A 26,194-nucleotide genomic window follows, 5' to 3' on the forward strand; every position below is an offset into this window, starting at 1 on the left:
ACAGCTGTGTTTTGAAGCCTAACCAGATCACTCATACTAGTGCATGGAATGGTAAGAAGAGAAGCCTGGACAGGTCTAGGATTTCAACAGAGAGGTTTCCCAAGCACATGCGGGAAGAATTCCTGGAGAGAGCTCCTGACTTGTGTGGTTCCCACACTGGCCAGAAGACAAGGCTGGGACTTTCTAGCCAGCAGCATGTGGCTGTTGGCAAGGCTGGCCTGTAACACACCATAGCCCACTGTGCAGTCTGGAACATATCTTGGCTGGTGGTCATCCCATGCCAGCATCCAGTGTCTCCATGGAGATCCAAAGCCCTCTGTCTGCTGTGGCCTGCTGAGCCCCCGGGCAGGCCCAAGCCTGCTAATCTGACATGGAGTCTGAGCCTGGCTTGATTTTCAGAAGGGTAGTGTAAGTAATGGCCTGATTCAAAATGATAGCTTTCAGAATTCCATCATTAGCTCTCATTGTTCCAACCCTGTCCTTCGCCAGCATGGGTGGCAACAAGGAAGCATTTATGTAACTGCTGTCAGTGTCTGGGATGCCCTCATCACCGCTGCATCTCTGATTAATTCCAACTGAAAGCAGCTCACACTCAGGAAGACAAAGCCCACCAGAGACCAGTTAACAAAAGAAGATGAATGTGCCCTTCGGGCCAATGTTAGGGGGGAGGGAACACATTTTTAGAAGACCAGCAATCCTTTCTACAAAGAGCTACTGTTTTTTTCTTTTAGAGAAAATATTTTTTCTTTCTGCACTATTTGTGTCCTAATGCATTTGTATCAGTTGATTGCCTCATCATTATTGATATGTATATTGTTATTAATAAGTATTAATGATACTAATTCTGTTTGCTAAAGCAGCACGGAATAATTACTATTTGGGGGTTAACAATATTTTCCAATTCTGAGCCAATTCAGAAATCTTTCTTTTATGGAAATGGCAAGGGCTTCCTTGGTGGCGCAGTGGTTGAGAGTTGGCCTGCCGATGCAGGGGACACGGGTTCGTGCCCCGGTCCGGGAAGATCCCACATGCCACGGAGCGGCTGGGCCCGTGAGCCGTGGCCGCTGAGCCTGTGCGTCCGGAACCTGTGCTCCGCAACGGGAGAGGCCACAACAGTGAGAGACCCGCGTACCGCAAAAAAAAAAAAAAAAAAAAAGAAAGAAATGGCAATGCTATGTGTCTGTTCTCGAAGGAGAAATAAAACTCCCACAGCTTAAGAGTCAACATTCCAGAATCACAGAGTTAAAGGAAGATTCTGCTCCCACAGCAGATAACCAGATGTCCTCCTTATTAGCTCAAGAGTTGTGGTATTTTCAGTAACTTTTCTTTGTCTTCTGATCACTACTTGAGTATACTTTTTAGATATCTTTTGGATAAACAAAAGCGAGAAGAGGATTGGCAAATCCTGCTGTTGAACCATAAGCCAGTCTCAGAGCCTGGTCCCTATATGTTTATGGTCCTGAGACTGAAAATCTAGGCTTTCTCGGAAAAAAAAAAATCCGCAATAGAACCAGACAAGAGAATTACAGCCATGTCCATCCCCTTACTGCGACTGTGCCTTGACCTATAATGATGACAGCAGTGTGGCCCCCGTTCCCCTCACCCCCCAAAAGTTGAAAAGTCCTCCCTGGTAATCTCAGAGGTTTGCCATTTTAAAAAAGATTCATACATTTGGATGTGAGCAGAATGTCATCTAAAAAAATGGCACAAGGCAAAGGACCAGCGAACCAAAAGGCCCCAGTGTAATTTAGACCACCCTCCCTTAGATGTAAATTAAGGTAGAGAAGATTAACCTGACCTACAGTAAAAACAGCGCAAATGGTTTAGGGGTTAGGTTGTTATGGATAAGGTTAATTAATTTTTCAGGGGCACTAGAATATACTATTAAGTGTCCTGGAAGAAGTAATTTCGTAAGAGTAATTTCCAGAAGGAGTTTATTCATCTCACGTTGGTGAAAAATTTAGCCGCAGAAAGGACCATAATTTACTCCTTTTGAGTAAAGCTTCTTGCACTATGCTGGAAACTGGCTCATTTTGACTCCGTGTTTCCTGGTGTCTCCTGTATAACCACTATAACATTTTTTCATTTGTTAGTATGAAAATTATGTGATTGCTTCCCTGAGATACCACAGATGTAACTAAGTGATTGTGTGAGTTAGAAATCTTTTTTTCTCAAAGTGCCATTTTAAGAACTTTTAGCAACCTGAACCTGGAACAAACAAATTCAAGGACTGCTTTCATTTATTTATGGATGGCATCGAAATATATGTACTAACATATTCATTTATTCATGCATTCATGTATATGTCTATAGATTCAAACATTTAATAAGCTATTTACTGAGCCCCTGCTATAGAACACTGGCAAAGGTAAAAAATTAATCAGGTAAGATTTTATACTTCAGGTGCGTTTTATAAGCTAATTATACATAAGTAACAATTTAAGGGTTAAAAAAGTATAAAGTATGAAGTTCCCTTGGAGGTTCAGACACAACCTTGTGGGGATTAGGACAGTGGAAGGATTTAATCAAACAGGCTTCACGGAGGAGGTGGAGGTGGGGCTCACTCTTGAAGCTGGTCATCTTGACGCATCAAGGAATGATGGTCACGGAGGCATCAACCATGTAAGCAAAGACACAGAGGGCAGGGCTGGGTGCCATGAAGGGTTCAGTGTGGCTGGAGTATAAGGTCACGAGGAGAAGAGTTTGCATGGCAGGTAAATGGACGTTGGGTCACTGAAGGTCTTAAATGTCAGGAGAAGCTTGGGCTTCGTTCTCAGGGTGGTGGCAGCCTTTGGAGGTTTGAGAGCTGGGGAAAGGCATAGTCATATTTATGTTTCAGCTCTAGTGTTTCTCACACTGTAACGTGCAGCCACATCGCCTGTGATCTTACTAAAATGAGGATTCTGAACCAGTAGGTCTGGGATAGGATACTGCATGTCTAACAAACGGCCAGGTGATGCCACTGCTGCTAGTCCATGGACCCCACTTTTAGTAGCAAAGCCTTAGGGAAGGTTCCTCTCCTGATAGGTTGGATTACAGCAGGAGGAGCGGGGGAGCACAGGAACCTATTAGGAACTAATGTACGTTATCCTGGCTGAACAGATCTGAAGAGTTACTTTTTTAAAAATCAAGGCTTGCTTTAGTCACTCATTTATATATTCATGAATTTCATTTAAGCACAAGTAATCGTCTCATTTTCAGGTACAATACTTACTGAAGTCAATGAGCTCTTAGGAGAGTAATACATAGTGGTCCATGACTAAATACAGGCTTTAAAATATATACAAGATTTGGTCAAATGTCTGACCCTGGGAAGTTTCTATGGTCATTAAAAGGAAGTAAGAGAAGGAAAATGGCTTCTTTTGAATGTGAGAAGCAAATCTGTATCAGAACTAGAGGCTTGGGGTGTGGGGACAGCAGTCAAGGTCTGCCTTGACTTCTGGGAACCACAGGGTCTAGTGTTGAACACACATGTCTGGGTGCCAAAATTTCACTCCCCAAGTGCTTCCCAGGCATGCAGAGCCTCTTTGCTTGTTGGGGCCGGAAGGGCCATCAGAGAGTCCTGCCCCTCACTTTGTATCTGAAAAAAAGAAGGCCATGCTACCAGAAAACTACTAGAGCTAATCACTGAATTTGGTAGAGTACCAGGATACAAAATTAGTGCACAGAAATCTCTTGCATTCTTATACACTAATGATGAAAAATCTGAAAGAGAAATTAAGGCAACACTCCCATTTGCCACTGCAACAAAAAGAATAAAATACCCAGGAATAAACCTACCTATGGAGACAAAAGACCTGTATGCAGAAACCTATAAGACACTGATGAAAGAAACTAAAGATAACACAAACAGATGGAGAGATAGATATACTATGTTCTTGGATTGGAAGACTCAACATTGTGAAAATGACTATACTACCCAAAGCAATCTACAGATTCAATGCAATCTCTGTCAAACTACCAATGGCATTTTTCACAGAACTAGAACAAAAAATTTCAAAATTTGTATGGAAACACAAAAGACGCCAAATAGCCAAAGCAATCTTGAGAAAGAAAAATGGAGCAGGAGGAATCAGGCTCCCAGACTTCAGACTATACTACAAAGCTACAGTAATCAAGACAGTATGGTACAGGCACAAAAACAGAAATACAGATCAATGGAACAGGATAGAAAGCCCAGAGATAAACCCACACACATATGGTTACCTTATCTTTGACAAAGGAGGCAAGAGAATACAATGGAGAAATGACAGCCTCTTCAATAAGTGATGCTGGGAAAACTGGACAGCTACATGTAAAAGAATGAAATTAGAACACTCCCTAACACCATACACAAAAATAAACTCAAAATGGATTAAAGACCTAAATGTAAGGCCAGACACTATAAAACTCTTAGAGGAAAACATAGGCAGAACACTCTATGACATAAATCACAGCAAGATCCTTTTTGACCCACCACCTAGAGAAATGGAAATAAAATCAAAAATAAACAAATGGGACCTAATGAAACTTAAAATCTTTTGCACAGCAAAGGAAATCATAAACAAGATGAAAAGACAACCCTCAGAATGGGAGAAAATATTTGCAAACGAAGCAACTGACAAAGGATTAATCTTCAAGATATACAAGCAGCTCATGCAGCTCAATATCAAAAAAACAAACAACCCAATCCAAAAATGGTCAGAAGACCTAAATAGACATTTCTCCAAAGAAGATATACAGATTGCCAATAAACACATGAAAAGATGCTCAACATCACTAATCATTAGAGAATGCAAATCAAAACTACAATGAGGTATCACCTCACACCAGTCAGAATGGCCATCATCAAAAAATCTACAAACAGTAAATGCTGGAGAGGGTGTGGAGAAAAGGGAACCCTCTTGCACTGTTGGTGGGAATGTAAATTGATACAGCCACTATGGAGAACAGTATGGAGGTTCCTTAAAAAACTAAAAATAGAACTACCATACGACCCAGCAATCCCACTACTGGGCATATACCCTGAGAAAACCATAATTCAAAAAGAGTCATGTACCACAATGTTCATTGCAGCTCTATTTACAATAACCAGGACATGGAAGCAGCCTAAGTGTCCATCAACAGATGAATGGATAAAGAAGATGTGGCACATATATACAATGGAATATTACTCAGCCATAAAAAGAAACGAAATTGAGTTATTTGTAGGGAGGTGGATGGACCTAGAGTCTGTCATACAGAGTGAAGTAAGTCAGAAAGAGAAGAACAAACACTGTATGCTAACACATATATATGGAATCTAAAAAAAAATAAAAGGGTTCTGATGAACCTAAGGGCAGGACAGGAATAAAGACACAGACATAGAGAATGGACTTGAGGATATGGGGAGGAGGAAGGGGAAGTTGGGAAGAAGTGAGAGAGTGACATGGACATATATACACTACCAAATGTAAAATAGATAGCTAGTGGGAAACAGCCGCATAGCACAGGGAGATCAGCTCGGTGCTTTGCAACCACCTAGAGGGGTGGGATAGGGAGGGTGGCAGGGAGATGCAAGAGGGAGGGGATATGGAGATGTATGTACACGTATAGCTGATTCGCTTTGTTATACAGCAGAAACTAACACAACAATGTAAAGCAAGTATACTGCAATAAAGATGTTTAAAAAAAAAAAAAAAGGCCAAACAGGTCATCCTGATCACAAAGCAAGCAAATAGGAAAATGGGGGCTGGATGCCGGCTCTCAGGGCCCCGTGTTCTCTCCCATCCCCCTCCAGTTGCAGCTAGAGAATTTCTGTTGTACAGGTTTAGAAAGAACAGTTTAGTGAGGCGGGGTAGGGAGCTTGAACTTGCTTTTGCATACAGCAGTTTATTGAAAGTGAGAAAGCACAAGTGGTCTGCATCAAAGAATGAGGTGCTGATGGAGATGGGGGTGGAGGTGCTCAATCCCTCCCTAACTCCTTCTGTTTCCCACACAGAGAGCAGCCAGAACCTCTTTTCATTACTAAAGAGCCCCAGATCTTCCCTGAGCTACAGAACCTACAAAACCTTTGTCCTCAGGTTAAATATTTCAAGGGCACAAGGAACCACCATCAGAGAGCGAAGCAGGCGATAACCAGGGGCCTGGAAAGGGGGGGGTTACAGACATAGCCCACGTGATCCGTTTCCCTCCATTAATGACACAGGAATCACCAGAGTGGCTGTTTTCTTTTTTGTGGGTCCTGTGTTCCCTTCAGCAGCATTTTCTATGTCGGAGGCCCGGCAGCAGTGGGCCCGAGGTTGGGAGGAGAGGGGAAGTAAGGGCTGACTTCCAGCCAGAGGTTTGATGCTGTCCCTGGTCTGTTTCAGGGGAGGCTCAGAAGCAAGAACGAGACGAAAGCCGTGCCGCTGCCGAGGCGTTGACAGTGCGGGAGGATGCTGGGAGGTCCGCCGTTAGCTCCCCAGCAAGTCAGAGCCACAGGAACCAACGCAAGCACTTTCATCCCTCATTACCCCAGCTCCCTTCTGAGGAAGAAGAAGTAAACAGGCTTGGAAGGGAAATCGTGAAACTGGCAGAGGAGCAGGCAGCTGCCAAACCAGAAGGGGTCACAAGAGAGAGTCCTGTGCCGAGTCGGAGGGACGAGATGGGGCCATCCCCGCCGGGCCTGGCCGCCAAGGGGTCGTGCCCCAAACCTTGTCCGGACTCTGCTGAGTCCAGCCAGCCTGCAGCAGAAGCTCCCACCCTGGAAGATGGCAAGGAGAGACCCCAGAGAGTGGAGGTAGAAGGAACACCATGAAAATTTGAAGGGGAACGAGGTCAGGCTCATTGAAGGCACCCGGGACGGTAAAGAATTAAGCATCAGAAGAGCTCACCGAAGTCACTTTCTCCTAAAACACCTCCAAGTCTGCAAGTGTAAAAGGACACACAGCTCCTGTTGCAAACTGTGAATATTCTGATGATGCCAGCACAGTTCGATTTATTAAATGCGGGTCCTCAAGCTTCTCAGCGTCATCTCTTTCTGCGGAAGCTGCACGCTGTGAACACGGCCAGGCACGGAATCGTGTCAGCCATATGGCTGGTTTTCGACATCCATCTTTCTGTCAGCACTTGTTTTATTAGAGATAAGATGTTTTTCTATTTGCGTTTAAAGTTGTCGATCAAAATTATGGGAAGGGCTTGAAACGGATGGGGTTTTTAATCAGATCCCCGTCTTTGTAATGATTAGGAGGCTGTAGAGTAAGGTGTAATTAAGCACAGTGGATCCAGAGGGCCCCCCCGCCCCGGCTCCTCTCCATCACGTCAGGGCCCGGTAGGACCTCCCAGCGTGGGTGTTCTTGGCATCCTGCCCGCAGCGCTGTCTGTAGTGGCACTGACTGGCAGGCGGAAAGGGGCTTAAGTGGGCTCAGAAGGTTAGGCTTCCGGTCTGAAATCCACAGCCCCTGTTGAGACCTGTCTGCTGACTACTAGAGCTGAATTTTCCAGCCTGTAATTCTAGAGGATTAATCGACCTGGAGTGACTGGGGAGCGGGGCAGGCTGTGGATACGCAGGGAGGGTGGGGGGGACTCCAGTGGTGTTTTGATGTTTTGTTTCTGAGGTGAGATGAGAGCCAGAACCTGGGAATGCTGGTTCTCTCCCTTCATCCCAGGCTACGTATAGGGTTTTATGGTTTTATGGTCCTGTAGGGTTAGGGCAAGATATAGCTGCTTAGGGGCCAACCCACAATCCCCCCACCACCTGAAACCTCTAGCATCACTCCTCCAACAGAATGCTGCGGCTGCTTCCCCCTGTGCTGCCAGCTATTGGGGTTTTAAAGACAGAGCTCGTGGCCCTAGAGCGGAAAGAAAGGGAAAAACAAAGTAAGGTCATTACAGCCTTTGTAATGATGGGGAGGGGAGGGGACTAGGGAACCAAGTTCAAGCTCCAAGAGTGGGAATGCAGAGAGTGGTCACCCCCACCTGCTTCTTTCCTTAGGGATAAAATTAACTTTTCTAGGAGGCATCTGGCGCTGCAGCACGTTGAAGCCTCATCAAATGACAGACCTTTCTTTGTGCTGAACGCAGTTCATTTCTCCAGAAAGACCTAAAACTAGATCCCAAAGCTCAGAACGTCCCTGTAAACCAGAATGGCTCCTTTGAGAGACTCTCCTGCAGGGAAAAGAGAAGTTCCCAAGGTGGGAGAGGTAGAAAATTCATCAATTCATCCTAGAAATCAGAGGTTTAGACCAGGCTTGGGATCCCAGGTGTGAATCCTGCATGCACGTGGGTGGCCAGCCAGCACCCCCTGCCCCCAAAACTTCCCTGCCACATTTATCTCCTGACATCACTCTGCCAGCTGGGTGGGATCCATCAGACTTTGCACTGTCTTGCTCTGAAGGAGGGCAAGGTGCAGACCGGAGGGTCCCATCCTCTGCCAAAAGCACCCTGGGTGGACCTCCCCCTGCTTTCTTCCCACTCACCTGAGTTCACCCTCATCACCTAGCGGGATGCAGGCACACCTGAGTCAGAGCACTGTGGCTCCCGTCAGGCCCCAATGCCCCATTCACCCCTCTATGCTCCAGCCTCTCCACCTTCCCAGACTCATCCCCTCACCTTTCCCTCCACGGAGGTCGCTTCTGCAGCTGCAAAGCTTGCCCAGGCCAGCAGCCACAGAAATCATTTTCCTGCTGCACCAGGCCTAAACTCTCTGCAAATGTTTAACACTACTGCATAGGACGCCAAAGCCACTAAAAGAAAACACAGCCAGATTTAATACAATGATAATAAAAAGAAAAATCTCTCCCCACGGAAGCCTTGGTTTTGACACACAATTGGCCAGGTGCATGTCTTTAGGGCCCATTCATCACCTTCTGGAAAGCAGGGCTTATAATAAACTCCTACACATTCCGTCATGGGCAAGAAATTGCCATGAGTCCCAGAGTATGGGGTTCAGGGCAGGGGGTCATAGGGAGCGATAACCTAAGCTCTGTGTATCCAATCAGCCTGGGGGGGGTTCTTGTGTTATTAGATGGAATTGGAGCCAATGAGGTGATCCTGTCCTATTTGTAATCTTGACATTGCCCTGTACATACATGTGACACTGTCCCACCTCTGCTATCCCAACTCAACATGGTTCTTCTGTTCCACAGACATTAAAAAGAGTCAGCAATTACTTATGGTTGTCTTTTGTCTTTTTAAGAGTCATTGTGAAAATGTATTGCATTCTGTCCCCTACTCCACCAGATAACCCTGCATCAGTTGGGGTACTCTCAGCTACAGTTCACACTTTAAGAAACTTAAACAATAAGGAAATGAATTATTTTGCATAACAAGAACTTAAGAAGTAGGGAATGCTAGGCAGGGCTGGTTCACTCAAGAAAGTTATCAAGGATCTGAGTTTCTGTCTTCCTGCTCTGCCTGCCTCGGTGTCACCTACTCCCTCATGATAACAAGATGGCTGCAGCAGCTCCAGTCATCACCTGTTCTCACATCTGTGTCCAAAGGCAGAAGGAAGTTTGTGTGTGTGTGTGTGTGTGTGTGTGTGTGTTTTAAGAGCAGGTAACCTAGTTCTTGTCACATTTCATTGGTCAAAATTGTCACATGCCTATATGACCATGTCACATGTCTATGTCTAAAACGGTCCTTAACAAGGAAGATGAAATTACTCTGATGGGCTTAGGTTCATCAATATCATCCTCTGAATTGGGGAGGAGCCTTGTCCCTGGACATGTAGACTTGAAAAGGGTGAACACTAAAACGAAATCAGATCTTGGGGAATAGATTTGAGTAGATTTGAGTAGGCCACCAATAGCATTGTCTCTGAACCCACATGTCTGTTCTTGTTTTATTTTTTCTTTTAAAAGCCAGAATATTGCACTACTGATGAGTGTGGAGTTGAGGGAGGGGTGGTTGTTATTTGTTTGTTTGTTAAGAAAAATGCCATCTCATCTCTCCCATTCCCTGACTTCTTTATTATCTGTCCTATTTTGCAGCTGAAACGTTCCCACCTTTGTTTACCTCTTCAAGTATATCTGTCCTTCCATTATTTTTCCAGCTCAGTTGCCAGCAGAATGCTGAACAGTCTGGATAAATGAAACCGAGCTGACAGGTCTCTTAATGAAAGCTTGTTTGCACACTCTGCATTTCTTGTGATCGCTCTGTACCTGAGAGCCTTTAGGTGTGGATTTTTACATATGAGTGTTTGTCATTCTTTTAATTAAGGCCTGTAGAAATGGATTGGTTTTTGTAAACCAGACATTTCTCATCCCTAACTCCTCTTTCCATGCCTCCTGCACCTTCCTCTCCCCCTCCCCCTTTCTCCTTCTCCTGGAACAGCCTCTGTAGTTAGGAGGCCCCTGATGGCATTCAGCTCAATCCCTGCTGGAACCTGCTCCTAGCCGGCAGCCTTAAGGAAGCGAAATTCATTTTCCCATCGTTTTTCCTCATTCTGTGCCCTCACTCCCAGACACACACCACCATCATGACTTGAAGCTCTAAAAAAAGAGTTCTAGTATCAGTCATTCATGTGTTGGAGTGAATTTGGGGATGTGTTATTCCTTCTGGGAGCATTTGCACCCCAGCTCACCATCTGAATTGTTCCAAATGGACGTCCAATCTTCTCTCTAAAGAATTTCGAAGACCAGCTACTTGCTCATTAGGGTTACCTTTTCTGTCTCTTTCAAATCACAGCATACCTTTGCCGCTCTTGGTTTCCTCTAAAACCTGTGGCTCTCTCCTGGCTGGATTGTTTCCTGTAGCCCTGTGACTTGATACCTTATTTCTCTTTGAAGAAGGTCTCTTCCATCTCTGCCCTCTGCTTTCATTTTGGAAGCCTCCATTTGGAGCAATCTTCCTCCTTAATAACACTGAGGGTACCTTCATATGGCTCAGTTAGGATGTCAAAAAGCCAAAGGATTCCCCTCAACTCACTACATTAATATATTCCTTGTTTTCCAGGTGTCCTTCTGAACAGAGAAAAATTTGAACATTCTAGAGATGCAATAGAGAGTGAGGCAGTGAATCTAATTAGAGATAAGCAGAAAAATAAGAAGGACCCATCTCTCGATATTACAGTTGTTCACAAAAACAAAACAAAACAAAACAAGTTGATACAGCCTGAAGGTAATTAAAAATGATAGATATAGATGTGTCGCCTTACATTTCATAACACCTCTTTACCAAATGAGGATTTTTTTTTTGGATTCTTAGGGAAAGTTTGCATAATACTGACAAGTATGATTTTCTGGAATCTATATGAGCCCAGGAATATATTTTGGGATCTTGGCGAAGGCCAGTGATAGCCTATTAAATTTAAAACAACAGACTTGAAAAAAAAAAAAAAGCAGATCAGCTGCTGTTTTGTCATTTGATTTAAACAAAGTAACTTCTATTCAGTTGTAGACCTTGATTTAGTGGATCTATGATCATCATGTATCATAACTGTATCTTTTTTGTTACCTGAAATTAAAATGTAATTTTCCTGATGTAGGTGATTAATCATCGGTATTATTTACATTATTCTCCTCCCACCCTCGCCGAAGGCCAAGGCTAGGCTGAGCATAGCTTTTAGCATATTGTAGCAACTTATCACTTGCAATCCGTCCCTAAAATTTTTAGATCATATGCTAGTCATGAAAAATATGGAGAATGTAAGGATTTTATGCATTCAGTCAAAAATGCCAGATCTAAAATCAGTTAGTTAATTTCCTGCCATCTTTCAAGTTGACCAAAGCACTCACTGATTTGCTCTATTTTCTTACGTTTTTAGTATTTCTGTATATACACGCACTGAAAAGCCCCACTTGGAAGAAAAATTCACTGCAATTCGGAGAAAAAGCTTATCCTAAACATCTAAAGATAGCATTTCTAATTATTGTCGACATTGTGTTTAAACTGTGCAAACTGGAGCATTATTCTCACTTTACCAGCTGCGTCTAGGTAGAGTCATTACATCAAACGCTTCTAATTTTACCAAAAGAAATCAAAACAAGTGTGTGTTTAAGTCTCAGTGACAAACGCAAACCCTGTGAGTCAAATAGGCAAACTGATTAGCAAGCTGGCTGGGAAGTCAAAACAGCAAATATAAGAAGATTAACAAAATAGATCTGTAAAAGGAGAGGCGTAAAAATAGCCTCCAGGGGCCAAATGGGGTCCTGTGGGCGGGTCTGGTGGCACACATCCGGTTCTGTGCAGGAGCCAGATGCCTGCCCTTATGGGCGCCAGTCTTTCCTTCATCTTGGCCCCTCCCCCCAAGAGTTGGGATCACAGAATTCATCTCAGCTGGCCTCTTAATGGATGCGGAAATCCTTCTTCCAAACCGAAGAGATAGAAGCCTTGCCTTTACTTGATCCTTCTAGTGACACGACACTCACTACCTTTCAAGGTCATCCAATCCATGACTAGGTAGCTATGTCTGACCTTAGCCATTCATTAGATCCTTAGGCCTTCACACTATGCTATACACCTCTCATGAGTAACTCTTGATTTAATCTTCACAACAGTCCAATGTGATAGTCTTATTTTACAGATGAGAGAGCTCAGGCCCAGAGAGGTGAAGTGACTTGCTCAGGTCACACAGCTTATAAGTGTGGCTGAGCTGAGGTTCCAAACAGGCCTTTCTACCTCAGCCTGGACTGTCAGCCCCTGTGCTATATACATTCCTGGCCCTTATAGTGAACTGTAATTTGCCCCTCTATTATTTCCTCTCTTTGTTTCTTGGCACTGGAGCCCCATAGAATAGTTTATCAATCCCATTCCCATGAATGGACACAACAGAAATGAAGCAGATCTGCAAGGGTATTTCTTCAGTCTAGGGGGGTCAAGGGTAGTGAAGAGAGAAACTAAAAACAGAAGGTGCTGTGGTCTGAATGTTTGTGTTCCCCCCAAAATTCATATGTTGAAATCCTAACCCCCAAATATGGTGGTATTAGAAGGTGAGACCTTTGGTAGGGGGTCCCAAAGTCATGAAGGCAGAGCCCTCATGAATGAGATTGCTGCCTTAAAAAAAGGCTTGAAAGAGATCCCTCACCCCTTCTACCATGTGAGAACACTGCAAAAAGGTACGGGTTATGAGTCCCAAAGAGGGGTCTCACTGACGATGCTGGTGCCCTGATCTTGGACTCCCAGTCTCCAGAACTGTGAGATAAATTTCTATTGTTTATAAGCTACCCAGTCTCCAGTATTTTGTGACAGCAGCCTGAACAGACCAAGACGGAAGACAAGCGATGAGAAGCACCAGCCTCCTTCTGAAAACTAAGTGCAAACTTCCCTTGATGATCCTGAATTAACCTATAATCTGGGCGGCAGAGTCGAAGATGGGGCTTTTTATTCCTGTCCATCGTGTGTTCCTATGTAATTGCTGCCTTGTTTTCACAACTTTTAATTGCGGGGGTAGTCAAATGCCTCTATGTGAAATCAGGATATTTAAAGACTCAGTTTGCTAATTCCCTTTTCAGTGCTGACCCATACATTTCATGTTAATATTTCAAACCATTACTGAACCAAACTTGGTACCGCCCACCTGACATGCGGTAAAGCCAATCTACTGACACTGCCTCGTGGTGAGGGAAAGTACAGTGTTTATTGCAAGGCACCCAATGTGGGGCCAAGCAAGGAGAATGGGCAGCTCATGCTCAGAAGACCCAAAGGCCCTGATAGCTTTCAGGGAAGGGTTAAAGGCAAGGTGAGGGAGAGGGTCACAGGGTGCACCATCAGCTCGTGGACACCCTTCTGGTTGGTTGACGATGAGGACAGGGTGATGTTTCAGGAATCTCAGTCATCAACCTTCTGGTTCCAACCGGTCTGGGGTCTACGTGCCGGTGGTCAGCATGCTGTTAACCTCTTCCACCTGGTGAGGGTTTTAGTATCTGCAAAACAGCTCAAGGATATGGCTCAGGATATTCTCTGTAGCACTTGAGGAGGAACTAAAGGTCCTTGACTTTGTTTTATAACTAGACTATTATTGTCTTGCTTGACTGTTTTCCTTTGTTTCTGCATTTTCTCACTTCTCTGATTAAATTTGCTCTCTGGAAACTGGGGAAGGCCTAGGAGGCTAGAGCTTTTATACAAACTGGTGTGTGTGTGGTGGTGGTGGTGGAGGGGACACAAGGGGTCTGTCCCTGGGAAGGCCTCGCAGAGTCCTGCTCCATTTCAAAACCAGTGAGAACCAGTTGGTGGAGCAAATTCACCAGGCAATAGCCTTTCTTCCCAATTGTCGCTTGGGCTCAAGGAAAGGGTTTTAAATAACGAGGTAGTCCTAGTAAGAGGTAAAAATAACCACTGGGGATGGCTTTCTGGCTAAGGTTCAGTTTGACTCACTGCCTTAAGAGTCTGGGAGAAACAGAAGCTGCCTCTGAGGAACCAGGGTGGGAAAGCCACAGCTAGGAAGTGGGTCTACCCCAGGATGGATACTTCAATAAATGAAAGTGAATACACAAGACTGATCTAGTCTGTTTATAGATTATAATTTTCACAAAGAGAGGCAGAACGTCCATCAAGCCTTAATTAAGACCAACCTGCCTTTGGACCCCACTGCTTCCACCTGCTTTTGTATCAAGAAGTCAAGAAGAGCATTGTCCTGGTTGTGGAGAAGGCTGACAACTTTAGATATCAACACCAACCTCCCTATAACTTGCCCAGGGACACTGCCTCACTGGCCCTGTCTCTGCCATCTGGGAAATGGACCTCAGGCTTCCCACAGAGGCAGATGTGAGAGGCCACTGGGCCCAGTGAGTTGGTGTACCGCTCATGCCAGGCCAGCGGCTCCAGCATCCGTATCACCGGGAAGCTTGTTGCAAATAGATTTTCTCCTCTCCCTTTGGATTCTACAGCTCTGGCATGTGGCCCAGGAAGCTGTTTCCTTCCTCTTGCGAGCCACACCCCAAAGGCATGATGATCAGTGACGGAGCCTTGCAGCCAACAGAGCTGGGCAGGGGAGAAGGAGAAGTCCTAAGAGGTTTGGGAAACATCTTTGCCATTCCCCAAAAAAATAGCTGAGTGGGGAGAGAAGCCTCAAATAAACCAAAAAAGTAACCAAGGCCCCCATGCAGTACTGAATTGCTAAGTTTTTAATGTGCAACACGAAGACTGCCAAACAGCCCACAAAGGAGCAGCTCTCTGGGGTGTGGGGTTGGGGGAATAGCTGGAGACACCAGGCAGGGGCGCCTAAGTGCAGGCTGCACTGCACAGGCTGGGGAGGGGGAAGGGGAGAGGCAACCTCAGGAGGGGTCTCAGACTGCCTAGGAGGAACCTAAAGGGGGTGGGGGTAGGGAGGTTCTTAGGGCATTGAGGGATCTCAGGGCTCACAGGGTGAGGGCGGGGGTGCCAGGGTGGAAAGGGGGGAGTCTGGAAGACCCTCAGGGTAAATGAGGATATTTCAGTATCTCTGGGGGTCCTCAGAGCTCAGGGTGCCCTCTGGATGAAAGGGGATGTCTCAGTATACATGGTTGGAGACCTCAGGGTGGAGGGGATTTTCGGGGAGATCCTAGCCATGGCAAAAGTGGTACCTCAGAGTAGGGAGTGTCTCTGGGGGCAGAAGGAGAAAAATCAAGCTGAGAGGGTGGGGACCTGGGTCACATGGAGGGGATCCTGGGCACTTGGAGAGGTGTCAGGGTGTAGAGGTGTCCCAGGGTTCTTGGAGTGGTGTCAAGGCATGGAGAGATCCTGGAATGTGTAGAAGGGGTCCTGGGTCACATGGAGGGCATCTTGGGCGCTTGGAGGAGAGTCAGGGTGTAGAAGGGGTCTCAGGGTGTTTGGAAGAGGTGTCACAGCACAGACAGATCCACGTAGAGGGGGGCCTGGGCCACATGGAGGGAATCTCGGGAGTTTGGAGAGGTGTCAGGTGTAGAGGGGTCTTGGGGTACTCGGAGGGGATCTCAGGCACTTGTAGGGCTGTCAGGGCGTGCAGGGGCTCCCAGGGCACATGGAATGGGTCTGGGGCGTGGAGGGAGCTCTCGGGGCGCCCGGGTAGGGGGCTCAGCTGCCCTTGCACTCGCTCTCTCGCCGCCGCTTCTTGCGCTCCGCGTGCTCCTGTGCCTGGCGCGCCCAGGGCCCCGGCCCGCACAGGCCCACCACGCAGCAGGCGAGCCGGCGGCCTGCGTTGCCGTTCTCCAGGCTGGCCTGGTTGCCACCGCGGCCCAGGTCATCCTCGCCCTCGTGGATCACCACGGCGCGGCCCGCGATCGAGTAAGGGCCGGAGAGCGAGGCGGCCAGGCCGGAGCGGTACTTCCAGACTTGGCCGTCGCGCACCACGAAGTTGCCGAAGTCGCCCGGGTGCTGCGGGTGCGGCACGGCCAGCGGGTTGTAGTGCGGGCCGGTGGAGTCGCAGCCCTGGCTCAGGTCCCCGAACTGGTGCACGTGGATGGCGCGGCTGGTGCCGTTGGGCTCGGCCGGGAACCCCTCCAGGTGGAAGAAGGCCTCGAGCAAGGCGCCAGGCCGGAGCTGCCGGAAGAGCACGACGCCGCTCACCCGGGGCTGCGCCGCATCCAGCGTGGCCGACGGCAGCACCGGGCAGATGGCGTGGAGCACGGCGTCCTGGCCGCCGCCCGCCACCCACCGCTGCGTCATCTCCTGCCAGATCTCTGTCACTTTGGCGTGCATGTCGTGGATCTGCTCCTGCATGCGGGAGCCGGGCTGCTCCAGGTGCGGGTCGGTGGAGACGTCCGAGGCGCGGGACGTCAGGAGCAGGTAGGCACAGAGCAGCGCCAGCATGGCCGGAGTCGGGCACCTGCGGGCACCCCCAGGGGGTGGGGGCAGAGCGAGACTTAATCACTGGAAACCTGGAACCCCAGGGACCCCAGTGCCCTTGAATCCAAACCCTTCCCGCCAAGGGGGTTCCTTGCCTAGCGTGCTTTTTGTTCTTTCGGCCCCTGTCTCTTCAGGGCCTGCTGCGTTCCAGAAACTGTGTTAGGTGCTGTGGTTGTAAAGATGGATGGGACATAATCTCAAGAAACTCAGGAGGATCTTTCTGAGCCACAGATCTGATCGTGGTCCTCCCAAGTCCCATCTCCATAGCATGGGGAGTCCAGGACAGTTGGCCCAGGGGTGGGGGGTTGTCTCAGGAGACACGAGGGAGGCTCTCATGGCCCTTCCAGATGTCCTCCCTCTCCTCATCTCTGCCCCTCATCTTCTGCTGCTCTCTTTCTGCATCCTCTCTTACACAGGCAGCATAAGGCTTGCTGCCGTGCTTCTTGCACTTGTTGTGCCTTCTCTCTGAAGTGCCCTATCCCCTCTTCTCTGCCACGCTCAGTAGACTAAAGCTAGAAACTCAGTTTTATTCATCAGTATCCATAGCATCTGGGCCCGCACTTGGCAGTAGGAGATGTTTAATATGTGAATGTTGAATGAGGAGTTCACTGACAGACAGATGTGTCATCAGATCATTCCGATGCCATCCTGTAACTGAAGATGGAGCCTTGTTCTGGGGAAGGACAGAGTAAGGAGTGCCCATCTCCCTGGGAGACTCCAGGAGGGCTTCCCAGAGGAGGTGACTTTTAAGGGTCCCACAAGACAAGGAGGAGTTTTTCGGCCAAGCCAGGTCAGAAGTCCATTTCAGGCGGGAGGCACAACATGATATGTTCACAGGCTGTGAAGGGACACAGTTCGTTTCGGGGATGGGGTGATTCAGTGTGGCTGGAACGTGGCCTGTGCCACCAGAGAGGAGTCGAGGCTGAAGAGGGAACACTGAGCCAGGGATGGAAGGGCTGGCTTTTCTGTGCTAAGGTGTGTGGTTATTAGCCAGGAGGCTAGCGCTGGTGGAAGTTTTTAAGCAGAAAAGTGAGGGTTGAGATAGTTTTTAGTTCATTAAGTCTGGCAGGTGAAAGGATGGGGGCTGGATTTGCGGGATGGAGAGGACAGGGGAGAAGACAAGAAGAAAGGGAGACACAGTGGAGAAATAGAGGTAGTCAGAGAGTGATGAGGTAGGGGGCAGTAGCAGCGATCCAGACCAGAAATGGTGAAGGCTTTTACCAAGGTGGAGGCAGCATGGATACAGGAGACATTTTGGGTACCACTGGCAGTGGGGAAGAGGACTTGAGCATGACTGAGGTCCCAGCAGGGGAGACTGGGTGATGGGTGGTGGGACCAGGCCCCGAGAAGAAGGGAGAGGGCAAGTTCAACCCGAGCCTGCTGAGATGCGAGATCCCAGGTGGGATGTTCAGCAGATGGCTGTAAATGGGGCTTCCGGCCTTTGGAAGAGGCAGTGTAACTGGGAGGGGTTCTCAGTGTTGGCTGCACATCAGATTCTGGTTCTTAAAATTCAGACGCCCAGGCACCACCCTAAGAGATTCTGATTCAGTGGGCATGAGTTGCTTTGTTTGGTTTAAAGCTCCATCAAAGATTCTGGGACCCAACCAGGAATTTTATGGTGAGACACATATACCATATTGCATAACCGCATTATCATGGGGGAAGTTACTGACTCTCTCTTAGCTGTAAGACAAGGCTGGTAAGACCACCAAGGGCCACCAGGAGGTGTAAACGAGATATGAGATGCCAGGCTATTTTCACATTTTTCAGTCTGCCCACAGGGATCAATGCTGCCTCCAAAGAGCTGGTTTGAGGGTCAACTGCACTTTCAAAGGCCTTCTCCGACCCCCAAGCAGGTGCCATTTTAAAATTAAATTCTGGGGTTGAGTGTTTATTCTTTCCATAACCATTACAGGAAGGCAGTCTAGTGTGGTGATTAAAAGAATTGGAATCTGGAACTCACTGGACCTGAAGCCTGACTCTGCCACTTTACTTACTCTTTAAGTGTTAGCATAATTGTTATTTTGGTTACAGAGTAACAGAGAAAATGCTGGACTGCAAACTCTAGTTGGGCTCCCCCTCCTCTCTCAACCTCAGTTTTCTTATCCGCAAATAGAGATAATAATACTAACCTTGGAGTCTTGCTGTGAGGCTTAAAAGACACAATTAGAATTGCCGGCATTTACTGAACACACGTGAAGGCACTGTTAAAAGCACTTAGTGTGTGTTAATTCATTTAAGCCTCACAAAAACCCTCTGGGGTGAGTGCATTGTTACGCCCATTCTAAAGTGCAGGAAACTGAGGCACAGAAAGGCAAGTGTCTTGCCTGTGGTTACACGTTCAGTAATAGCTGAGGCAGGATTTGCAAAGGTGTGGTCTGCTCCAAGCCCAAGGTTTAGGCACCACACTGAACAGCTCTCATCAAGGCACTTAGCCCAGCGCCTGTTACCTAGAAAATTCCCAGTAAATGGCAGCTCTTAGCTATCAGAGAGAAACTGCTGATAGGGATTTCAGGACCATCAGCTGAAAGATGCTATTGCAGCCGTGGGAGGAGGAGGTGGCCAGGAAAGGCTCCAAGAAGGAGTGACAGGTAGGAGGAGAAGTCCAGAAAGTGACATCAAGGGAACCCCCTCTGATGTGGCCTGGTTACTACGCTGAAGCCCCAGGGAGTGGGGATGGGAATGGAGGAGCATCCCTGAGGCCAGACCTTGGCTTCAAGGTCTCCATCATCACCCACCACCCCTCTCCTTCTGAACCAGTCCTGGCCCTCAGGAGGGCTCTGCCGATTGGAAGGTACTTCCTTAAAAACATACAGCAAAGACAGATTGTTTTGGATGTGTCCACAAAGCTTTCTTTTCCAAGAATGCTTGGGTCATAATGAACACTTGAAGGAGATGTTTTTCTCTTAAAAAGAGAACTCTTCTTAAATCCCTGGCTCCTTGGGTCTTAAGCTTTTCACTCTAGCCCTCAAGGCCCGCCCGCATAAGGCTCACCCTTCTGGCTCAGTCTCTCACTAAGTTTGAGCTGTGGATGACCACGTGGTTTTTGGAGGGCCCGCTTGGTCCAGAGGGGAGAACATAGTTATCAGAGACAGGGGACAAAGCAAGCCTCCGGGCCAGTGCCTCCTTCCTGGGTCTGGGTCTGGGAAGACTGCGGCCCCCACGAAGGCTCCCGTGTGTTCTAATGCCTGGGCACCCTCTGAGAAGGGGTCCCGGCTGTGCTCCTGAGGCAGCCAGGCCCTCCCTTTGTGCCTCCCCTAAGCAGGTGGCTTTTCCTCACCACCCATGCCAGGCAACATCCAGAAACATCCACCTTCCTCACTCCAGATTTCTTTTTTCTCTAACCCAGAGGATGCTGAGGTCCTCTTGGCCTGGCGTTAGCAGATCTGAGAACAGTCAGTTTCTCCTCCCCGGTTGCCTTCCTCACCCCTCTCCCCGCCTCCCCAGTCCTCTGCTTTACAGCAGCTGGGCTCTGTCAAGAAGCGTGTTTAGATAGCTAGTGGGAAGCAGCCGCATAGCACAGGGAGATCAGTTCAGTGCTTTGTGACCACTAGAGGGGTGGGAGAGGGAGGGTGGGAGGGAGGGAGACACAAGAGGGAAGAGATATGGGAACATATGTATATGTATAGCTGATTCACTTTGTTATAAAGCAGAAACTAACACACCATTGTAAAGCAATTATACTCCAATAAAGATGTTAAAAAAAAAAATAAAAGAAGCATGTTTCTCTCCCACGAAAAAGATCATATCCTTCTCCTAGGAGAGGCTGGATGCCCCGCCCCAGTTTCAAACTCAGTAAGCACACTCCCAGAAGAACGAAATTAACCTTGACTTCGCACTCACCTTTCCAAGTCTTCCAAGAGAGCCTTCCCTCCTGGGACCTGGGAAGCAGCACCCCACCAGCCGCCAGCCGGTCGCAGGAACACGGAGCGGGCTCCTGGGCTGTTTGTGGCCGCGCAGGGCAGCCTCGGGGGAGTGGTCACCGCGAGGAAAGAAGGTCATTGGGCCGGTTTAGGGAGGGAAGCCGGCTAGGCAGTCCTTGTTGTGGAATTGCCTCACCTCCTCCAGCTCTGTCACCTCCCCGCCAGCCCCGCGTTCCCTAGCCAAGTATTCCTTTTCGTGACTTCGCTGGTTTATTCAGACGTAGCAAGTGACCTTCAGGGTGTAGCAGCGGAATAAAAAGTAGAACGAAAATAGCTTGTTGGAGACGTGTACAATGGTCTCTTTCTTGAGAGGCCCTTTGCTCTCCCCTGATTTCCTCAGCTATTGATTTATTTTTGCTGGATGCATCTAAGATGGAAATGGACGCCCGCAAATATGCATGATGTTTCCTCCAGAACTGTGCGGCCACACCTGTGAGAGGTGAGACGCAGGTGGGGACTCAGGCTGCAGAGTGTCAGCTGTGTCACTTCCTAAGGATGTGCCCCTGGACCAACTCCCTGTGCCTCTGTTTCATCATCTGTAAAATGGGGAGGCGAGGCTGACCCGATGGCCCAAACGTTATCACGCTCATCCTGTTCTCGCTTCCTTGTTAAAGTTATGGAAGAGTCTTTTAAAAGAGTGTGGTCTGAGGGACCCATGAATCTTTCCCCTCCCCAAAGCCCTTTCTTCCTTTGCGACCATGATCTTTTCTCAATCACAGCAGCTCTTTCCAAAAGGAGCTTTTTTTCCCCAGAAAAATCCACATGGGAATAGGCAGCCTGCCTGCCTGCTTGTCTGCCTGCCAGCCTTCCTTCAATAAATGATTAGTGGGTGCTCACTCCATTGTGTGCTGGTACCCAAACCTGGGAGAGTCCCTGCCCTTTGGGGTTCATACTCTGGGGGAGGGAACAGCGGTGTCAACAGATCCATGCAGTACAGAATGGGGACTGTAGCTGGGGAGGGATGGACAAGGGTCCCTAAAGACCCAAACATTAGTCTTGGCCGCAGGACAGCTTGTTCAAAATCTAGACTTCCAGGCACCATCGCAGGCTGAGTGAATCCATTGCCAGCAAGGGCTTTCTGGAATCATCTTTTTTAAAGCTGGTTATTCTGGGGTACAACCAGGTTTGGGAACCTCTACTTGGCAGGAAGAAAAACTAAAGATCTTTGTCCTGGGGCAGACATTTCACAAGATAAGGTGGAGACTTCTGAGAACTCAGAGCCTCCAGTCCTCTGTCCCGACATCAGTCCTTCTGGCTCACTGGGAACTCAGGCATTATCAGCTCAATCCACGCTCGCCTCTCTGCATTCTGTTAATGGGCGTAGGTGCCTTTGACTAATGAGTTTTCCAAGTTCCAGATGCTGCCCGCCACTCTGCCCCACCCTGAAACATCTGGTTTCTCTTTGTGAATCTTTCATCCAACTAAAAAAAATTTGTATTTCATTCAGTTCTTGAAGTCATAATTATATCAGTTTGTAACTACTGTATCCAGTGGCAATTTCTTCACTTAACCTAATTTTATTTCTTTTAAGGGACAAGAAAGATTTCCTCCATTATGGTATTCTAGGATTGATATTAAAGTCCATATTCACTTTCCTTTTTATGGCATTCTAGGGGAAATTTGCTTTTTCTCCCACCTGACCCCACCAACATTCATGGCCTTTTCCTTTGGCAACTGCACACCAGTTTCCTGCTTGGAAACCACTGCATTTTCAGTCCATGCAAATGGTGTTGATTAACCCCTTGCTCCAGAGGTGGGCTCCTGACCAGTCATAACATTGCATTGGTTCTGGGATAATCCATTCAGAGCCAGTGAGATTCAATGACATTTTTGCTGGGACTGTTGTAAGAGAGGTATCTTCTCTTTCCCAGTGGACTTGCAACTGGAGGAGAAAGAGTAGAGTTATTTCAGCCCTTAAGGGAGAATCTGTCTGAGGATAGGGCCGATGGAGGGAAGTGGAATAAAAGTAGAGTGAAATTTGGACCTAACTGCAGTGTTTGAGGCCCTGGATCCAGCTGTACCTGAAACTCTGTTTTCGTTATGTGAGTCAAATATATTCTCTTTTTGCTTAAGTTGTTTGGGTTGCATTTTCTGCACTTGGAAGTGAACACTTTATTTAATGCTTGCAATAATTTTGTGGGATGGGTGTTAATTTGTCCACTTTGTAGATAAAGAAAGGAGGTTCAGAAAGAATAATTATTCTTTCTGAATAATAGGTCAGTTATATTTCAATTTAAAAAAAAAAAAGAAATAATAGGCCCAAAGTTTCAGCGCTATAACATGGCAAAGTCAAAATTTAAACTCAAGATTCTCCGATTCCTAACCCTGGCCCCTTAATCATTACACTTTATTACCTTCCAGTCTAAAGGGGAGTTGAAAGAAAAGTTAGAAACAACAAATGAGTCTACACCTCACAGTTATCTCTGTAACATCAGTGACCGCCTTGCAAACAAGACACCTACACTGACCTCTGTTCTTTCCCCAGTGTTAATGTATAATACAACAGAAAACCAAGCAAACGTTGTAAATCAGCCATTATTAGGAGATGCATTCAAAAGCACTTCTATCTGTATAGAAGAGATCTCTGCTAGAGAACTTGGTAGTTCTTTTATGCAGGGATATCAATTGTAAATAACTTCCTTTTCATTGTGTTCAAAAAACTGATAGGATTAAATTCTACCAGGAAATAAAGTGGTTACCATGAGGAGAAAGTTTTGAAAGCAACAATTAGGGTTGCAGTTTGCATCCCTAGAAGGCCAGGTTCTGTGTGATGACAGTTTATCCAACCAGAGTAATTCAGACATACCTGAGAAAACTTCAAGCATGTCTTGCCTGCCTGAGGTTCTCTCAGAAGCCCCCCAGAGAGTAGGAGTGGGACCAGGGACCTGTGTAGTTCAATCTTGGATCCTGTCATTTTGTCCAAGCACGTCAGGGTAATACGGAAAAAAGCAGATGTTATTGGCAAGGTGGGCAGGGAGAAAAGAAACATCATTCTTATTAACAGTCATAAAATCATACCATCTCACATGTATTTAGTGCCTCTTGCATGCCGGGCACTTGTTAAGTGATTTTCATGCACCTTTTCGTTGTACTAATAGCACTGCTCTTCAGTGAAGAAGAGAGACTGCATTCTGTGTCCATGCCACATTCTGGGAAATTTCCTTTTCACCGTGAATGTGTCACCCTTCTGTTCAAATGTGCGTGAATCACAAGGTAATGGAAACCAGTCAGAACCAGGAACTTCTCAACTAGTTACACTTGGCTGGCCATGTGAGGAGAAGACCAATTGTAGCACACGAAAGCAATGCCTTTCTGATCAGAAGGTGAGTGTGTGCAAAGTATTCTCTCAGGAAAACATCGAAGTGAAATCCGTCCAAGCTAAGTTCCTCATGAACTCTGACCCTGCCTCTAGTTCCACTTCCTGCCCATACCTGTGAGGGAACACGTAGGTCATTCCTGTTTTGCCACATAAAAACAAAATAGCAGTATGAATAATTTAAAAGCATATCCAATGAAGCGCTTCTTTCCTCAAAAACTTGCATGGTACATTCCACTTGGGAAAAGAGAAGCATTTTTCAGCTTACTTTCTAGTCGTATTTATTTTAAAATATTTGTTAACCCAATGGCCATATTGACCCCTCTTCTTGCTGCCTCCCACTATAGAAGCTGGAAAACCAGGCACTTGCTTTCCCAGCATCCCTTTCAGCTAGCGGTGGTCATGTCACCCAGATATAGCCAATGAGACATAACCTGATGTGGCTCTGGGGAAGGCTCTTACTTTCATTACAAAAGAGACAGAAATGGGTGGTGCTGCCTCTTTCTCCTTCCTCTTGTCTTGAACATGGTTTTGATGCCTAGCAATGTGGCAGCTCCCTTGGGACTATAGTCGGTGAGCATGAGAACAAAAGCCAACATGCACAGGATGGAGGGGAAAAGAAGGAAAGAACCTAGGTCCTCAAAAACTTCACTGACAAAATAAAGTTAAAAATTAAAAGCTAAAGGGAGGGAAAGTGTCTCACTGAGCACCTTAACCAACACCAGTACAGTTGTAGTTTTCTCGTAATAGGAGAATATAACTTCAATGTGTTCCACTATTAGTGGGTTTCCGTTACTAGCAGCCAAATTCATGCCTAACTGATACAATTATGTGCCAGATCCTGCACTGGGCATCATGACTGTGAAGATGTAGAAATCATAGTCTTAGTTCAGGTGGCTTATAATCCATTTGAAGAGACCTATATATGAAGGACCATAGATCCTCCCCAGTGTCACTCCCATATTTTACAAATAACGAAACTGAGACCCACGGTGCTTAATTGACTTGTCCAGTGTCACACCTATTAGGTGCAGAGGAAGAACTTGAGCGCAGTTCACTGAGCCTTCAGATTGGTGACGTTCTACCTCACCAGTTCTGAGGCTTCACAGACCATCTCTTCACTTTTGCCCTGCTGAGCTCTTCAGACACACACCCTGAAACCTCACCAGGAGGAAGAAAAACTCTCCGCACTCAGATGGGCAGCCTGGTGCTGTTCCTTTTCTCCACACCTTCAGAACAACCAGACTAACAAAAGAAGATGGACAGAAAACCCCCTGGGAGCTTGTACAAAATGCACAAACCTGCAACATGTAGAGAATAGAATCTAGGGGCAGAAGTGATATAACATTCTTTACTCCTAGGATTACAGAAAATTGATGCTGGAAGAAACTGTACAGAAGAGGTCCTCTGACTCAGCCTCTACTTTAGAAAAGGAATCAGGAAGTCTAAATGCTGACAGAATTCAAAAAGCCTCCGATTTGAAGCCCAGGGAGGAAAACAGAGAAGCAGCCATGTGTCTCACTTAGAAAATGAATCCAGTAGGGTCTGGCCCTTCTTAAGTGATGGTCTCAAATGGAGTGGGTAGCAACTCCCATCACAGCCTCCAAACCACCATCACCCACCAAGGCCACCCAGAGATAAATCCAGAGGGGCAGCAGCATCTGGAAGATTAGATGGTCCTGCGTTAGGGCCCTAATAGTATACTCTGACTTTCATTTCACGGAATTTTGGAGCAATCTTATAAAGCAGTCAACCTCCTGACAGTTCTCTGGGCCCAGGCCCAGCTGTGCAGGATCCATCTTGCCCTTCTTGGAGAGAACAGAAGGAGTAGGGTTGGGTCTTAGGACATCCTCCTTATGGTGGTGATGTAATAGGAGCAGACCCAGCTGGGGACCAAAGCATGGAACTTTTTGAATGTTTCTCCAGCTTTTGTCCATCTTAGCATCAGAAGCTTTTCACACTGGTCTTTCTCCACAAAACTTTTACATCAGAAGCAGGAGTTTATCTCTCGTTGGCCAATTTCCCTCAAAGCCAAGGCAGAAGAGCTGGGATCTAACTATTGGCTCAACTACTTTATTTTACTTATGGAGACGTGTTTTAATAATCAGAGCATTGTTCTGGTTGGGTATTACTGATCAGAATACAGTTATCTGCTTATTTGTGAGCATATATTTATTATATACACACTAATATAGACTTGACATTGTTTTTAAAATGCATTACTAGGAGAGAATAGCCATTTGTAAAAGAAAATGCCTATGTCTAGGCTGAAACC

At 46.8% G+C, this 26,194-nt stretch overlaps 2 protein-coding genes across 2 annotated transcripts in view; one reads left to right on the forward strand and one right to left on the reverse strand.

The window, feature by feature from the left end:
* The window catches only part of CCDC149 (coiled-coil domain containing 149), a 99,493-nt gene extending 90,396 nt beyond the window's left edge, over window positions 1-9,097 (forward strand). The window contains 2 exon segments of the mRNA XM_060103568.1: window positions 6,330-6,718; window positions 6,721-9,097. Of these exon segments, the coding sequence (XP_059959551.1) occupies window positions 6,330-6,718; window positions 6,721-6,765 (434 nt within the window). The 3' untranslated portion in view covers window positions 6,766-9,097.
* Window positions 9,098-14,984: 5,887 nt separating this feature from the next.
* Window positions 14,985-20,643, reverse strand: SOD3 (superoxide dismutase 3). Its single transcript, XM_060082850.1, has 2 exons — window positions 20,524-20,643; window positions 14,985-16,660 (listed from the first exon to the last, which is right to left on the reverse strand). The coding sequence occupies exon 2, from the start codon at window positions 16,642-16,644 to the stop codon at window positions 15,910-15,912; it is 735 nt and encodes a 244-aa protein (XP_059938833.1). The 5' UTR covers window positions 16,645-16,660; window positions 20,524-20,643; the 3' UTR covers window positions 14,985-15,909.
* Window positions 20,644-26,194: the final 5,551 nt, after the last annotated feature.

This window comes from Mesoplodon densirostris, chromosome 1, assembly GCF_025265405.1.
Source record: "Mesoplodon densirostris isolate mMesDen1 chromosome 1, mMesDen1 primary haplotype, whole genome shotgun sequence".
Lineage (NCBI taxonomy): Eukaryota > Metazoa > Chordata > Mammalia > Artiodactyla > Ziphiidae > Mesoplodon > Mesoplodon densirostris.